At 44.7% G+C, this 17,985-nt stretch overlaps 1 protein-coding gene across 1 annotated transcript in view; it reads left to right on the top strand.

The window, feature by feature from the left end:
* Positions 1-15,352, top strand: part of LOC103072514 (glycine cleavage system H protein, mitochondrial-like) — a 58,732-nt gene extending 43,380 nt beyond the window's left edge. Inside the window, 2 exon segments of the mRNA XM_082930889.1 lie at positions 14,778-15,090; positions 15,092-15,352. Of these exon segments, the coding sequence (XP_082787015.1) occupies positions 14,778-15,090; positions 15,092-15,323 (545 nt within the window). The 3' untranslated portion in view covers positions 15,324-15,352.
* Positions 15,353-17,985: the final 2,633 nt, after the last annotated feature.

The following is a 17,985-nucleotide window of genomic DNA, read 5'->3' as shown; positions in this document are numbered from 1 at the left end:
CCCCCCCCCCCCCCCCCAGGAACCGGAACCAGGCCCCATCCTGCACTATTGTTTGACTGCCTTTTCTTTGTTTCCTGTATTCCCTCACTCCCTAATTAGTAACTGTTTGACTGCCCTTTGGAACTCAGAAAAGGTCTGGGAGGCTGAAGCCTTTTTCCTGCAAACAAGAAACGGGGCACACAGCAAGGCTTTTGTGCCCAAGAGCACCCCACAGGGTCCTGCTCTGTTTCAAAATGGCCCGGGCCTGGTTTATGGACTTAAAGAATGTGACTGGAAGGGGGTGACAGTGATGTGAGGATACATGGGTGTTTTTTTCCTTTTCAGTTGTGTTTTGACTGAATTAAAATCATATTTAATAAATGGCACAGAGTGCATTTCTGACTAGGTACGGGGGACTTCAGGTATATTCCCTTGTATAATTCTTAGACTAGCCCTTTAAGGTTGATTGCTAACCCCGTTTTACAGATGAAGATACTGAAGCTGAGTGGTGATATGATTTCCCCAAGGTTCCACAGCTGGGATCTGAACTAAGTTGGGATTTGAACACAGGTTTCTTTTTTGTTCCCATGACCATGTTATTTCTACTATGCTACATGTCTCCTTAAGGAGACTTACTAATAACTGGGAGAAAGAGAGAGGGTAAAGGTAACGTTACTGAATGCCTGCTGTGTGCTAGGCCCTATGCTAAGTGCTTTACCTTTGTCTCCTGGCCACATTGCCTGGGGTCAGGGAGTGTGGGTGGAGGACTGGTACTCTTATGACCTTGGTTTCACAAAAGACAGTACTGAGGCTTAGAGGTGTTAAGTGCCTTTCCTGATAAATGGTGGAGCTGGAATCACCAGACAGAGTCTGGAGCCTCCATGGGCTCACAGTGAGTAAACTGGATGTGGAAGGGGTCTTCATGGTCTGAGAATCCACTGTCTAAATAATGAACTTACCGGCATGGATAGCAGCTGTTTTCAGTGGATTAGCAAATACTTGCAGAGCGTTGATTTTTGTGTAAGAGTCTGGCTCTGAAACGCTCTTCAGAGATACCGGGAAGTGTAGGACGTTCCCTGTTCTAGAGGAGATGACTGGTTATTATAGTGTTACTGTACCCAAAAGGGGATGGGCATTTCAGGCCTGGGAAAATTTCCCAGAGCAGATGTTGTAGGTGTTATGGAGGGTAAGCTGGATGTATTGGGGGGCAGGGAAGATCTGAAGACAAGAGGGAGAAAAAGTAGATTCAGGAGAGCCTCAAGGCCAGGGTTGGATCTTAGAGACGGTGGCACCTGACCCACCTTATTGATGTGGAGAGGCCTGGCCTGCGGGTTGCTTCCCAAGGCTCACCTGGCAGGTGGTCGGGAATGGATTGGGAGGTGGAGGGATGAGGCTAGAGAAAGGTCCCCCAGGTTACGAAGCTGTTGTGAGCTACTGGGCAGGAAAGGGTTAATGCTGGACCTCTCCTTGGAGGTAGTGATTCCGTTGGCCGTGGTCCGTAAGCAAAGGTGAGTAATGCCAAGAAGAGAGGCAGAAGTCGGCCTTACTCATGTGATGGAGTTGGGAGTTCAGAGATGACTTTCATAGGCTCTAAGAGAGGAACATGTTAGTTTGTCATCACCTTCCCCCAACCGAGGATGAATTGATTTGCATTTTTATTAGAAAACTCTCCTCGATTTCTTGTCTTAGCTTTACAAAGTTCCCATCCATTACTGTGGTGAGAGAGACCCAGGTCTGACCTGCATGCTGATTTGAGTCTGGGACTGTCAAGGGGTTACTGTAATTACCTAAAGGAGTTCGCACTGGAGGTGGCATTCAGTTGTTTATAGACCAATATCGGCAGCCATGATGTCTGGCTTATCTTGGGCATGGAGTTCAATCTTAAGGGCCTGGTGCATAGACAGCAGTGGGGAGGGAGGAAGGAGAAAGCAGTGAAGAATGGAGAGAGAGAGAGAGAGAGAGAGGGAGAAGAAATGCCTCCTGTAGGGCACTTGCAGGTTGGAACAGTCGAAGGTCGATCAGTGACCTTGCCTCTTTATCACTCTCTGTGTCCCACCCAGGGCTGTTCTAATCCAACAGTAACCAACACTGTATTTTAGGATCCTCCCCCAAAGTGGAGCTATACCCAGAGTTTCTCAAGTTTTTTAATTCCTGGAAGTTTTTTTTTTTTTTTAAAGGGATTTTGCCTTTTTGTTTTAAAATTTTATTTATTTATTTATTTATGGCTGTGTTGGGTCTTTGTTTCTGTGCAAGGACTTTCTCTAGTTGTGGCGAGCGGGGGTCACTCTTCATCGCGGTGTGCGGGCCTCTCACTATCGCGGCAGCGGCCTCCCTTGTTGCGGAGCACAGGCTCCAGACGCGCAGGCTCAGTAATTGTGGCTCACGGGGCTAGTTGCTCCGCGGCATGTGGGATCTTCCCAGACCAGGGCTCGAACCCGTGTCCCCTGCATTGGCAGGCAGATTCTCAACCACTGCGCCACCAGGGAAGCCCCCTGGAAGTCTTTTAAGTAACTCCTTCCAGGTCAGGTGTCACTGAGGGGACTGAGGCTCTCTTTTCTAGCCTACTGTCAGACTGTCATTGTCACCAAAAGCCTGTCTCATTGCTGATTCTCCAGCTTTTAATGAAGCAATTGAGAGTGATTGGTGGGAAATACCAATCTGATTGAAAGGTGATTTTCTTGCAGTGATTTACTTAATAGAAACAAGAGACCAAACGTGGGGACCTTGTCTTGCCCAGGAGGCATAGCGGAGAGGGCTTTGGTGAGGAAGAGCCTAGGGATGCCCCTGTGTGGGTGGCCATGCGTGTGTCTGTGTGATTGTTCCTGGTGAATCCTGACCTGTGGTTCCATGGGGTGGTTATTCCCGAATGGAAGGCCTTATTACAATGATTGTTTCTTAGCACCTCTAGTTTCTGATACTTTGTGTTGTATGAGGCCGGTCTGCTTGCTTTATAAGTTTATCCAGTGACCTAACTTCTCAAGGAGTGTTATTCCTAAAAGATGACATCTGAGGACACGTAGGTATGGCCTCAGTTAGCCTAGTGAAGCCCTTAATTCTGTGAAGAGGCTGTGTCCTTCTGTACAGTGTCAGAAGGATTTTAGATGAAAAGATGCTGTCCTGAAATATCTCTACCCCTGTGCTGTCCGGTAGAGCTTTCTGCCACGATGGAGATGTTCTGTATCTCTGCTGTCCAACATGGTAGCCACTAGCCAAATGAAGCTGTGGAGTACTTGAAATGTGCCTAGTGTGTCTGAGGAACTGAGTTTTTTTATTTTATTTACTTGTAACTTAAATAGCCACATGTAGCAAGCGGCTACTACTATATTGATGATGCTCTAGACAATGGTCAGAGATGACCGATGGCCGTGTTTAGAACTTAGATATAGGTCTTATTTGGGCAGACTTGTTTGTGAGGGGAGATGTAAGATACAGGGTACTCTAGTGGACATTAGAAAGTCTAAGAGATAGCATAGAATTGTGGAATTTTATTTAAATGTTGGACTTCAGAAATCTAAAAAAATGATACAGATGAACTTGGTTACAAAACAGAAGCACTCACAGACTTAGAGAATGCACTTATGGTTACCAGGGGAAAAGGGTGGGTGGGAGGGAGGGACAGACTGGGAGTTTGGGACTGACATGTACACACTGCTATATTTAAAATGGATAACCAACAAGGACCCACTGTATAGCACAGGGAACTCCGCTCAATATTCTGTAATAATCTAAATGGGAAAAGAACTTGAAAAAGAATGGATACTTGTATGGGTATAACTTGCTGTACACCTGTAACTAACACATCATTGTTAATCAACTGTACTCCAGTAAAAAAAGAAAAAATGTTGGACTTCAAAAAATTAGCACTCTGTTAGTCACAGAGTAAGCCCCAATAAGTAATTACTACTATTTTACTACCAGAAGGTGGTAGTTTGGGTAATTTCAGCAAATCATTTAACTCTCTGTGCTTTATTCCCTTCATCTTTAAAATGAATGGGTAGCCATATGGTCCTGCCACCCAGAATTGGGAAGAAAAACTAATTAAAAAAACATTTTTAGGTCCTTAGCAGTTCTAACTGTGAAACACTATCAACTCCTTCTGCCGCTCATCTTCTGAGCTTAAAAACTAATAAGGAAATATATTTCTTAGAGGAGAATGGCATGCCCATAGCTTTCAGGTCTTCTGGAATAATTTCCACACAGCCGTAAACGTTCTCTTTACTCATGCGCCCAGGGAAGCAGTGTGGTATGGAAGACTCCAGGCTTAGGAGCCTGACAGATCTCTGTGAAGACGGGGCTCACTTACGCAAGATATTTAGGTTTCTAAGCCTCCGTTTCTCGATCTGTAAAACGTGTGTGATAGTACCTCCAAGAGCTCTTGTTAGGTTGGATAACTTACACAGAGTTCCTAGTGTCTTGGAACATAGCGGGTTCTCAATGAATGTAGGTGTTATTATTGGAAATAGGATTAGCATATATACACAAAGGTCCCTGACTGTTGAAAAGTGCATGATGCGATTGAGTTTATACTCCTTTTCTTTATATCCTTTGATGAAGGAGATCTGTCTCTTCACACGTTGAGCTAGGAGTCCTGAGACTGTTACAGAGAGAGTGGGGAGAACGCAAGAAGGCTGTGAAGAGGCTAAGTAATACACAGAGGGACCCTTGCCAAACTGAGAACTCTGGTGTGATAAATAAATCCGTCGCTGCAGTCACTGGTAAGGGCACAAGTTTATCAGTGTGTCTTGCAATCTTCAGAGTTCCAACTTTCATTCTCATCCCCTCCCCGAAGAGTATTAACTAGAGTTTACAGCTTAAACACTCTCTGGGGTTCTGGGCATTTATTTGCATGGCACCTTGGACCCCTCCTGGAGATGATTCCATTATCATTTCCTTATCTGGCTTCTCTGTTTACTTCAACACTTGAGGTTGATTTAGTATCTTACAAGAACCAAACATTGTCTTCCAGACATCATTAATCTTGCCTTTCTTACCCTGTCTAAGTGTGAAATTAATCAAAAAGGAAAGGGAAATTAATAATATGTTGGTAGTCACAATTCATCAGGATGCTTCACAGCAGGTATGAAATTAACTTCGAATTAACACACGCTTCGACAAATAAAAGGTATAGAGAAGGGTTATTTATTATTTAGGAAATGCCCCTTAATGCTTCCCACTTTGATAATTAGTTAGATGATGGGTGGTGTCTGGTGATAAGACCCATCTGTATTGTGAGGTCGCCTCGCGACCCATGGAAAGCATCAAATCAACGTTCTTTTTTCGTGTTTCACTTAGATAAATGAGACCAAGCCAGATGGTTAATGCATACTTGTTTCCTGTGAGTTGAAAAGGTTTGCCCAAACACTTGCAGTTTTGATCTCTATTTGCAATAAACTAAATTTGATCCCGGGTTCTGTGTTTCCTTGTTATGACATGCAGTATGATCATTTTCAAAGGATACATTATTATGCACACATTGTGGAAAAGAATGGAGTATTATAATTATAACTCTCTGTTACAGCTTTCTCCGAGGTTGATAAAGGACAGGCTTTTGTTACTGAATTGTTCCTATAATTACATCAGAACTAACAGGCATCAGTCACCTTCCATTAGGGGTGGGAGAGAAGGAGCCTTACTTATTTAAGTGATCACATAAGGTGCTGAATGAATCATCCTCAGCCTCATCATGAGGAATTAAAAATAGAAAGGAGCAGTTGACATCATCCTATAGCAGGTTTTTAAGGAACAGAAAAATGCCAGATAGTTTTTAAGGAAAAGAGCTGCCTGAAGTGATGTCCCAGGCCACATGTGAATAGCCTATTGGCAGCAGTTCTCAGACTTGAGACTACATCCCAGACTCCTGGGGGGCTTGTTCAGATAGATGGCCGGACCCCAACCGAGTTTCTGATTGGTAGGTGTGTGGTGGGGTCTGAGATTTTTGCATTCCCAACTTCCCCAGGTGATGCTGTGTTGCTGCTTCCAGGGCTGTACGTTGAGAGCCATTAGGCTAGGGGAGAGAAACAGGTGTAACTCGGATGGTTCCAAAACCAGAATTTTAAGATTAATTCCCTGATGGCTGTTAAAAATACCTTTGATGAAAATACTGAGCTTTGTTTGGGGTTATGTGCCAGTTTTGTAAAGGGGATCTGTTTTTTGTGATGTTGTGTGCTTTTTGTGACGTTGTCAATGAATGTTAAAAATAGTTGCAAACCTTGGTAAGTGGTCTCCTGGCCCGTGTCTTGGTAGAATCTTGGGTAAACTTGTTTGGCTACAAGTATTCTCTCTGTAATCCAAGTTAGTGATGAATTCGGAAGTCGCAAGGAATGCATTTTTTTTTCTTATTTGTAAATCGAGCACTTTACCTAGGGACCATCTGTAGAAGGGTCATGTTAAGTAAGGGTATTTTCCAGGGCCCAAGGCACTAAATCATTGTTAATTGTCACACCTGCCTGACAAAATAGCTGTTAGCAGAATCAAAATGTAATGCATCGGGCACCACCAGGCTGTGGTTCCAGGCTTCTGACCGGTTCTAGAACTGCCCTTTTATTATCCTCTTATAGGAGTAACAACCAGAGTAATAATAATTGCTAACATTTGTAGAGGGTTCACTGCCTCTCTGATGTGGCAGCTGTGCTTTTTGGGCGTAGTAGTTTGTGAATCCCCCCATCCTTTCTGACTTAGGCGCTGTGGTTATCTCTCCTTCAGACACAAGGAGACAGAGGCTTGGAGAGGCACTGGCTTTGTGAGGTTGGGCCTCTGCATTTGAGTCCGAGCGGTGTGAGCCATGTGAAGCAAATTTAGATTGGAGTCTAGTTTGGGAAGCTCTCAGTGGAGCCTTGATGAAAGACCTCACCGAAATGGAAAGATGCTAGCAAGTTTGAAATGTGATGAAACCAAACGTATCAGGTCAGAATTGCAGAAGTTCTGATGTCAAGGACCACTCTAGATCTTCGTAACTGGGCAAAATTATGCTGTGCGGTAAATTTAGCTGCTCTGCCCAACCTAAGGTGCAAGCCATATATGAAGCCACTCTTGTAATTATGGGCCTTATTTTCTCTGTGACTATCTGATGTTCCTTACGGAAGACTGAATGACTTAAATTTTATAATGATAGGGAACTATACTCAATATTTTGTAATAACCTTTAAGGGAAGAGAATCTGAAGAAGAAAAAAAATATATGTAATATATAGAAATATATATTAAATTGAATCGTGCTGTACACCTGAAACTAACACGATATTGTAAAATCAATTATACTTCAATTAAAAAATAAAAATTAAAAGAAAAACTTAAAAACGCTTGGTCATGATTTGTTTCTAATGTGTAAGCGCTCAGTGGCCTTATCGTTGGAAATCTTTTTTCTAGACATGAAGATATTTTAAGCAGAGCCATAAACTCCCTTCAACTATTTGCTCACATGAATCAGTGTCGGGACAGCTTTGGTGTTCACAATGAGCCACCTTTGCTTAGGCTGTGGAAAAGAAGAGAGGGAAAGCCTGCTTTGAGTTGTATCCCCGGTCACATAAAGATTCTGAGATTCTCTATTTGGAGAGACATGGTCCATAGGGAATAAGAGGATGGAACACTTGGGTGTAAAATTGAAAAGGGATCAACCCAACAGATGACAGTGCTGAAGGGCATTAGGGACAAAGAGGTGTGAGACCCAACAGTCTCGAATTGGCCTCTATTATCCTGTGTCATCAGATGCAGCGTAGGTGCTGCAGAGGTGGTCCTTGAACAAGCTGGGTTTATCATGGCTCACTTTTAGAGATGCTTTGAATGGGGAAGGGGCGATAGGCAAGATACGCAGATGCAGATTTCTGATAAAATGCCGCTCTAGAGGGCAGAGCTCATCAAGTAGATTATTTTGTTTGTGGGTCGTTTATAATATGTTTTATCCGAAATATAAAATGAAAGGGGTATAGGTTGGTTGAAAATGGGATTCCAATTTTTCCTAGCTACTCTCTATCTCCAGTTGATTGCTATCTTATTCTTTCTAGATTGAATTGCATTCCCATGATCTCTATTTACAAGTGCTTTCACAAGTTTAGGTATAATTAAGGGAGGAACATCGAAGCATAAGCCCAAGAACAGATTGAGGGAGCCTATTATTAATACCTAGAAAAGATACTTTGGGTAAAATCTTGATGAAAGCTGTGGAGTGGTGCTGGTTTTGAAAATTAGGAAGGAAAAAGGACTTCCTTCAACATTTTCTTTATTTATAGACGCAACTAGAAATGGCTATAAACTTTAATACTTGGCTCTGCAGGAAATGATATTTAAGATTAGTTGAACATTAAGCTTTGCTGAGGATAAAAGTGAATGGCCTTTGGGTTTCTTGGTGACCACGAATTTTGCTAATGTATAGAGCCAAGCATAATGCAGTAGTTTGCGTATGACTCAGGGAATAGCTTGTCTGATTCTTAAAGTGAAGTCGAGGAATATTATTAAAGAAAATCCAGATTTGAAAGCGTTGGGGGAGGTAAAGGGTAATGAACTTTTCTCTTCATTTTGGCACATCATGAACATTTTGACTTGTGAATCATACCAGTGTCACTACTGGTATGATTCATTAAGTCACCACGGCCTGTGCACTTGATCGCAACATTCAAAGGCAAATTGCCAGGTAATATACCAAATTAGGTGTTTATGAAAACATACAGAAAAGAATTAAGGCACTGAAAGTAAGTTGATATTATTTCGGTCGGAGGCACATGGGTGTTCATTTTGTTAGCTGACACTACTACATGAGAAATGTGTTTTTGATGTTGACCAAGATGCTTAGGATTGTTTTCTTGAAATGTATCTTGGTGCTGCTTACAGGAGTTAGTAGCTTTTTCTGTATCATGATAACCCATTCCTTCACCTCAAAGCCATCTCAGAATGAAACTGGTACAAAAGGGGCCCCGTGGTCACCGGCATTGATTCAGTTCCTTCCAGCCTTTACCCTTGCTTAGCAAGCATTTGAGGCCAGACTGTCGCATGGAGATGGTGGATTTGGAGTAACAGCAGGTTGAATCTGCTCTTGTAAGCTGCCCCAGTGCACCAACCCTCTGCTGTTGTTCAGAGACTGTTGACACAGACACAAATGTTAGTGCTGTGCAGGGTAGTTATATGCTGCAGACCATATAAAGAGAGAATCATCTTTGTATTAAAAAAACAAAACTCTTTCAGACATTTTTCCAGCAGAATATGGTACATGTTCTTCCATGAGGGTCTTAAGTAAAAAGTAGACCAGTTGGCTAGTCTTAGAAGACTTCTGGGCAGTTAGTTTGAAGATGGGTCTGTTCAGCATGGTCTTTATTCTTTTCCTCGCCCTCTCCTTCTCTCCCTCTCTATTGAGCTCTCTTTCAGTTTTATAATTCTCTGCTGATAAATTCCATGAATATCAGAAACACACTGTATGTATTTGTTAAAGGACATGTTTCCCCCCTTTTGTTTTTCTGTAAAGGAGTTTTTTTTCTTTTTAAGAAGATGTTGTTGGTAGGAGTTTATTAATTAATTTATTTTTCCTGTGTTGGGTCTTCGTTTCTGTGCGAGGGCTTTCTCTAGTTGCGGCAAGCGGGGGCCACTCTTCATCGCGGTGCACGGGCCTCTCACTGTCGCGGCCTCTCTTGTTGCGGAGCACAGGCTCCAGACGCACAGGCTCAGTAATTGTGGCTCACGGGGCTAGTTGCTCCGCGGCATGTGGGATCCTCCCAGACCAGGGCTCGAACCCATGTCCCCTGCATTAGCAGGCAGATTCTCAACCACTGCGCCACCAGGGAAGCCCAGTAAAGGAGTTTTATAGAGGGAAAATATTAGTGATATCAGAAGCACACACAGTAGGTATATTTCTAATGGCTTTTTACTGCTTTTCTGGTTTTATTCAAGGTGAAGCAGGTACAAGTAATCTGTTATATTTAAATGAACAGGCTTGTAATTCAACTGGCTTTATCTCGTATCGCAGACTCCTTGGGTTTTGTCGTAGAGCTATGTATTTTTTAAATCGTGTGTATACACCTACTTGAGACTGTGTGGATAAATTAATGTAGTCTAGTCCGGAAAGTGTTAGGATTGGTAAAAGCTTTGGTTTAATGCCTCCTGAGACTTGGAACAAAGAGAGGTTTTGTGGAGATGCTCCATCTTTGCCAAAGGTAGCCTTACTCCTGCTGAACTAATAATGGATGGATTTGGATCCTAACAAGTGAGATAATGTAATTTTTTCGATAAATGCCTCTGGGTGTTGAAGTGACAGGGAATGCTCACCTAGCTATTTTTCGGTATTTATCTTAAAAGGCAGTCGGGTTCCGAAATGTGAGAGGCCTAGTTCGCAGAAGCTCTTTGTCAGCCTGTCTGTTTGCAATGGATCAAGTTCTTAAAGAGGAGAAACTTAAAAATGTCTTTGTTCTTGTGATTGCAGGAGTGATTACTGCTCTATAGTAGACATTGGAGGCGGATCCATCAGGCCATGTAAGTACCATAGTAAGCACACATTTACCTGGCTAAGCACAGACCCGACCGAGGATTTGAGTCAGACGTTAGCATTTGGAACCATCAAAATGCACCACAGTCCCAAAGGGCCAGGGGGTTGCCCTTCTAGTGCAACTCAATCCCAAGGAGACGTACGTCTCTGGCTATTTGGTTGAGACCTGGTGGAATTTATCTTTTGGGTTAGCTGGGCAAGAATGTTTTATCTGCCTCGAATTAGTAAAGTGACTGGAGCAGAAGGTCATTTATTACTTAGTCATTATCAAACGTAAATGTATTGGGCTGGATTATGGCCTGATACTCTTAGGTGGAAGGGCTGGCCCCTTCAGACACAGAGGATCATGGTGTGAACATAAATAAGCAAAGCCAGTGAAGTGGAGAGTGTGACTCAGAATGACTGCACAATCTCTGAACTGTGTCTGTATCAAGGAATTGTTCACGGAGAACATTTTCCTAAGCCCCCAGTGATGAACATATTTTATGGAGGAAGCACTTTGCTGAGTGCTTCCTTGTTCTAACTGTATGAATAGTCCTGAGTGCTTAAAACCACTGTCTAAGCTACCTTTGAGAGTCACCTTGGTAAATCAGACATTCAACTTGGGAGCAGAATTTTTGGATTTTTACAGGCTAATAGGATTTGGGTGTCAAGGTTATGGGACCAGCAGAATGAAACGTGAAACATTCATAATTCTTGTTTCTCTTATGTGTGTGGATCTTTGAACAAACTTTGTCCCTAACAACATCACAGGAAAATCCGTTCCAGCAACTGACAAGCAGATGAATGTCTGATGTGAATAAAAGCCTTAGTTAGAACTCAAATTATGTGACCATGTGACTTTTATCAGAGGCTTCTCTCTCTCTAGCTGTCACCTTGAAAGTTTGTCCCGCTGGGAGAAACCAGAGAAACAAGAAGTGTCTCTGTCAGAACCTCAAAGAGATTTTGCGTGTCTAAAGACACACGGTTTTGTCTAAGAACAAGCATATTTAATCCCTCTTACACATCCCCCTACCTCCACATCACACACATGACTGAAAGGGAGTGGTTTTCAGTTCAGGGACCGGACAAGTAAACCATCTATCTTCAAGGGTCTGTTCTGAAACTAGTGAAGTGCCGACAGAGAAGGAAGTCCGTTCACTGCCCTCCAAGAGGTGCCAGGCATGGCAGCTGGGGCTGTAGCAGGCTGGCATCGTGAAGGATAGGAGTTGGGTCTGCGGTCCCTGATACCCAGGTGCAATGGCTTATGCTCTGGGAAGGATGTGCATCTTTCTGCCTCTCCTCTGCTGTGATTTTCTTTTTTTCCTGCACTGTGTGGGGTTGACAGTCTTTGTGGAGCACGCAGACGTGTTGGCGTCATGTGGCACTCCTGGGCTGTGTCTACCTGCCACCAGATATGGTGTCACCTTCCCCCTTCAGCGCGCCAATACCTAGCTGCCTTTGGAAGGGCCTCTTGGCTCCTTTCAAAATAACTACTGAAAGAGCAGCTGTCTGTCAGCCTCCTCCAGAACCATGGAATTGGGCTGCTGTCAACCTGTTGGAGGAGTTCCCAACGCAGCAGACTGGCTGTCACTGACATTTATAACTTGAAAGCCGTATCACAGATGAGTTTGCGTGTCTTACCATCTTTTAAATTAGGCTTCAGATTTTAAAGCACACTCTCCACACTTTGACAACGCCCAGGACTCTGGAGGTGGTTGGGTCTTCCTGAAGGTGGAGAAGCAGTCACCCCTCTCCCCTGGCCATTTTGTAAAACGGTCTTTCTTCTGATTCAACGGGAAAGAAGTCCCAGCTTTAGGCTTGGGTTTATGTGTAACCCTGAGTCAGTTTAGATCAGGGAAATGATTGACTTCTGGAAACAAACGACTCTAACTCTGCCACAGAGTCTGTGGTAAGAAAGCGTGTTGCTGGGAAATGGGTGTCAGAAAATGTTTCTCACATAGGTTGGTAGATCTGTACCTGGTTTTTTGTGCCTTAGTTTCTCAAACAACCATCTCTGAGTTTCATTTCTGGAGACCTGAACGGAAGAGAAGGATGCAGTGTCGATAAAAATGGAAGTTAAAACCATGGCCACCCCAGCAGATCTCGTGAACACACGCTGCCAGAGGAGAAGCCTAAGGCGCAGGAGGGCAGCAGAGGGCGTGTTCCTCACTGTGGGTCTCTCTAGACTGTAGGTTCCTTGAGCACGAGGGTTGGCTTTATTCCTTTTCACACCACCAGTGGCGAGTACACAACCTGGCGTGTGGCAGCAGGATGAGCCGAGCCAATGAGTGTCAAAAAGAAACAGGTGTTATAGGCAGGAAAAATTTGGTTTCATTTTCTTTTTATCCTGCTCATGCAGGCATTGAAATACAGTCATCAGCAAATCCAGATGATGGAGTTTTCAAGTTCATGGCGTTCTCCTGTTGGCATCAAAGATGAGTCATCTTGGAAGAGGTGTAACACAAATGGGGGCTTAGATGGCGAGTCTTGGATGCAATTAAGATGAAACAGCCTTCACTGTCCGTGCTCAGATTTCTTTCTGTGGTTCCCAGGCTGTTAGTCACGTCTTGGGAAATGTCAGTGCCTGACCTTGGCTGTGTGCCGTGCAGCCGCGTCCACTGCATGGCCTGCCTGGAGTGGGGCAGGGACAGGCTCTTGAACCAGCTTGATGGTGGCCACAGGATTTGGGAAGAGAGTCAGCTGAGGATGCTTGTCCCCTTCCCGGCCCTTTGCCTGTGGTGCACATTGGATCTCCATCTCGGCCCTCCTTCTCCAAGCCCAAGAGTTGCCTGCGGTCTTTCTAGACAGCTGCCGCCCATCGATAGCTGGGCACGTTGGATTAACCTCGATGCCCTGTCTGCCCCAGGGAAAGGTGGGGTGCAGGGCAGAGGTCAGGGGCTGCCCCTTGTCACCAGGCCAGACGTGGAACAGCAGAGCAGTTGTCTTCCCAAGGCATGCCTGGTTTGGACTGGATCCAATCAGAATTCCCGGTTTGTGGCAAGACGTTTCAAAACAGCGTCATGTGTCTGTTCTCTGGTGATACTTGAAAAAAAATACTGAAAAATGTTTAAATATTTCAGATACCCAGACAAGTGCAGAGACTTAGTGGAATACTTGCTCATTTACATCCCCCTCGAGTCCCTGCCTTTCTGAACTCGTGGATGACACGTCTTAGTAACTGTGAAAGGTGCCGATGTTGGCATCTGTTAAAATTGCCATCCTTTTGTCCCTGGAAAGTCTTAAAACACGTGGCCTGCCTGGAACGCTCCGGGGAGGGTTGGTGCTGCCTGGCTCCGCCCTTTCCTATGGTTTCATTCGTTACGTCACTGTCCAGTCATTGTCATCTAGACGGTTTCTCTTCATTCATTTTCAAGGAGGTGTATGTGTTTAAATCCTTCTCTCCAAGTCCTCCTCCTCCACTAGTTCAGGACTCCCTTGTAATGGGCAGTTCAGTGGGTCCCGCTGGACAGAGCTAATGCCGTCTCCATGTCCCCTTCCCATAATACACTTCATCATACCTGATGCCGCACACGTGACTCACTCTGTCAGTAACCTCCTTTCTCCCCAAGCCGGCGTGGCATCTCTCCACGTATGTCGACCTCCCTGGAGGAGACAGGCGAAGGTTGCTTTACTTTGCGTCTCAGGTTTAAGTGATGGATAGAGAGCATCTGTTGGGTAGGCTGAGGCTCTCCCTCGGGTTAATTAACGTGGGTAAGGGCCACGGACGGTTTTTTTCTTCTTTTACCGTGATGGCTTTCTGGGACCGGAGTCCTGTGTTATTTTAGATGTGTGGACGGATGACTGATTACTTTTAACTCTTCCTTTTGGTCTGAGCTCAGGATGGCTCACAGGAGTCAGTGCCCACTGCTCATGCATCGGAGGGGCTACCGGAAAGTTTACCACCACCCATTTAAAGGGAGATGCCTGCTGGAAAGGAAGGGTGAAAGGTAGAGGAGAGCCTGGGTGAGGGTGAGTCAGGAAGGATTGGGGAAGAGGGTGCGGTGGCCATGGGAATTTGGTTGAAGAGTTTGGGGACTCTGGGTGCCTGCAGAAATGGAACCGTTTTTTTGTGTGTGTGTGTGTGTGTGGCACGCGGGCCTCTCACTGTTGTGGCCTCTCCCGTTGCGGAGCACAGGCTCCGGACGCGCAGGCTCAGCGGCCACGGCTCACGGGCCCAGCCGCTCCGCGGCATGTGGGATCTTCCCGGACCGGGGCACGAACCCGTGTCCCCTGCATCGGCAGGCGGACTCTCAACCGCTGTGCCACCAGGGACCTGGAACCGTTTTTTAAAATTCTAAATCATCATGGTCTGGTACCATAAGAATAAATTGCTAGAAAAAGTGAAATTAAAGAAAGAAGGAAGTGGTCCCCTGCGCACGTGGTGCTGCGAGTGGCACGGAGGGTGCGGGCCGCGGTCTGCAGCCTGCGCGCCGTCTCTGCGCCCAACGTGCCCTGCCTGCCGCGGCCCTGGGGACTGCGGGCGGGCGCCATCCGGGCGCTGCGCACCGGACTCGCTCTGCTGTCGGGTCGTAAATTCACAGACAAACATGAATGGGTGACACCAGAAAACAGTGTTGGGACAGTGAGAATCAGCAATTTTGCCCAGGAAGCTTTGGGAGATGTTGTTTACTGTAGTCTGCCTGAAGTTGGGACAAAATTGAACAAACGAGGAATTTGGTGCTTTGGAAAGTGTGAAAGCTGCTAGTGAACTCTATTCTCCTCTATCAGGAGAATTAACTGAAATGAATGAAGCTCTAGCAGAAAATCCAGGACTTGTCAGCAAATCTTGTTATGAAGATGGTTGGCTGATCAAGATGACACTCAGCAGCCCATCGGAACTAGATGAACTAATGAGTGAAGAAGCCTATGAGAAATGCGTAAAATCTATTGAGGAGTGAAAATGGAACCCCTAAAGAAACTAGTTTGAAACAACTTAATCTAAAAAAAAAAAAAAAGAAGGAAGTATAAAATACTAGCCTTCAATTTTATTATGAGATTCGAAGACATAGAGTTACCCTGTCCACTGACTGTAAAAGTTAAAAGGACACTTACCCTCAGTTTTGGTACTTAGCTCTTCAAAGACCAGAAACACTTGGTGGACTGGCCCCCCTCTGTGGATGCTCCCACCTTCTTTGAGTAGTAGCACTGACCTGGGAGATGGGGGTCTCAGCTCTGTTTCTGCTGGAGGGCCCACCCTGACCTCTGTGAATCCTTGTTTTTATGTTACAAAGTGAAAGTGTTATTGGTCTGCAGGGCGCTGTTCTCCCCGACAGGAGATGAGGAACCAGGAACAGTGCCCATTTCTGTGTTCCTCACCCAAATGGTGATCTCTCTTTATAGAGATCTGTCTGGAAGGGACCTGCTGGGGGTTATTTCATATATGCTTTTGGCCACCTTGACCAGATATCTGCCCAGCTCATTTGAAAGGCACACATCCTGCGTTTGTGACCTTCTGTAACAGAAGGACCTCTGTGTGTGTGTGTGTGTGTGTGTGTGTGTGTCTGTGTCTATACGTATAGTCATACCCAGTGCAAGTTTCTTTTTCCTAGTTCATAGTTATAGGCTGGTGGAGGTGGGGAAATTACCCCTTTTAAGAAGTCATTTAGCATAATAAATGCTGGAGAGGGTTTGGAGAAAAGGGAACCCTCTTGCACTGTTGGCGGGAATGTAATTTGATACAGCCACTATGGAGAATAGTATGGAGGTTCCTTAAAAAACTAAAAATAGTTACCGTGTGATCCAGCAATCCCACTCTTGGGCATATATCTGGAAAAAGTCGGATTTGAAAAGATCTATGCACCCCAGTGTTCATAGCAGCACTATTCACAATAGCCAGGACATGAAGCATCCTAAATGTCCATCGACAGATGAATGGATAAAGATGTGGTACATATATACAACAGAATATCACTCAGCCATAAAAAAGAATGAAATAATGTCATTTGTAGCAACATGGATGGACCTAGAGATTATCATACTAAGTCAAGTAAGTCAGACAGAGGCAAATATTATATCACTTCTATGTGGAATCTAAAAAATAGTACAAGGGGCTTCCCTGGTGGCGCAGTGGTTGAGAGTCCGCCTGCCGATGCATGGCACACGGGTTCGTGCCCCGGTCTGGGAAGATCCCACGTGCCGCGGAGCGGCTGGGCCCGTGAGCCATGGCCGCTGAGCCTGCGCGTCCGGAGCCTGTGCTCCGCAACGGGAGAGGCCACAACAGTGAGAGGCCCACGCACAGCAAAAACAAAAACAAAAACAAAAACAAATAATTAAAAAAATAGTCCATATGAACTTATTTACGAAACAGATGCACAGACATAGGAAACAAACTTATGGTTACCAAAGGAAAGGGGTGAGGGATAAACTGGGAGTATGGCATTAACAGATACATACTACTATATATAAAATAAACAACAAGGATTTACTGTATAGCATGGGAAACAATATCCAATATCTTGTAATAACCTAAAATGGAAAAGAATCAGAGAAAAACGAATATAGATATATACATATATATGTATAACTGAATCACTGCTGTACACCTGAAACTATTACAATATTTTAAATCACCTCTGCTTCAATTAACCAAAAAAAGGTGCTGACTTTGTGAACCCCTGCAGTGGTGTTCATTCTGGCCCCCTGCAAGGGGGCACAGACGTAGGTCCCCTGGCCTCACCTTGCTGGGACACGTCATCCAGCTGTGCGTCTGGGGCGGAGAAGGGAACAGGCATTCAGTGAGCAGCGAGCATTGCCCACAGGCCCCCTTTCCCCTGGTTCTGTGATTCACTTATCAGAATCTTCTTCCCTCTTGCGTTCTTTTATCCACCTGATCTTGTTTACTCCTCTTTTATGTCTGTTCGTGATTATGGTCAGGTGTTGCATTTTTATGCCCTGAGTAAGAAACAATGGGAAGAGAAGATTGGAAATTGCCTCAGAATTAATGGGCATTGATTATACTGGCTGCTGTCAGCAGCAGCTGTGACTAGTGCTGACCATGAGAGGAAATTGGCCATGTGCCATCGGCTGCATTTGGATTTTTTTTTTTTTTTTTTTTTGTTTGCCCCTGGACTGCTCCAACGTGCATTGATCAATGGCTACATTTATTACACAGACTCCATCTTGGGATTTCCCTTTCCTATATTCCGAGGATTTCCATTTCTTTTCTATCCTGTCCCTCATGCCTTCCTCTTTCTTGGTTGAGTCCAAAGCTCAGAAAACTATGGCCCCCAGACATTTTTTTTTTTTTTTTTTTTTTAAATCAAGGTATGTGTGAGGGGAGAGTACTGCTTAGTCTTTTAAAAGTAAATAGCACTTAGCAGAAGGAGACTGTTGGAGCAGGGGCAGCCAGTAACCCTTGTTGAAAGGGGAAGGTAACGTACTTGATAAAAAGCTGAAGTAACTCTAATAGTTTTGTAAGTGCACTTTCTTCTGGCAGCAGTGAATTAAAAGAAAGCAAACCAAAGCACCTTTATTTGTCCTCAATCCAGAGAGTCTGAATGTGAGGTGAGATTGTGGAAAGGACCGTGTGTGTGTGTGTGGTGTGTGTGTGTGTGTGTGTGT

This window comes from Lipotes vexillifer, unplaced genomic scaffold, assembly GCF_000442215.2.
Source record: "Lipotes vexillifer unplaced genomic scaffold, Lipotes_vexillifer_v1.1 scaffold1771, whole genome shotgun sequence".
In the NCBI taxonomy this organism is placed as follows: Eukaryota; Metazoa; Chordata; class Mammalia; order Artiodactyla; family Lipotidae; genus Lipotes; species Lipotes vexillifer.
The sequence above is the reverse complement of the archived record's forward strand: the minus strand, read 5'-3'. Positions and strand labels throughout refer to the sequence as shown.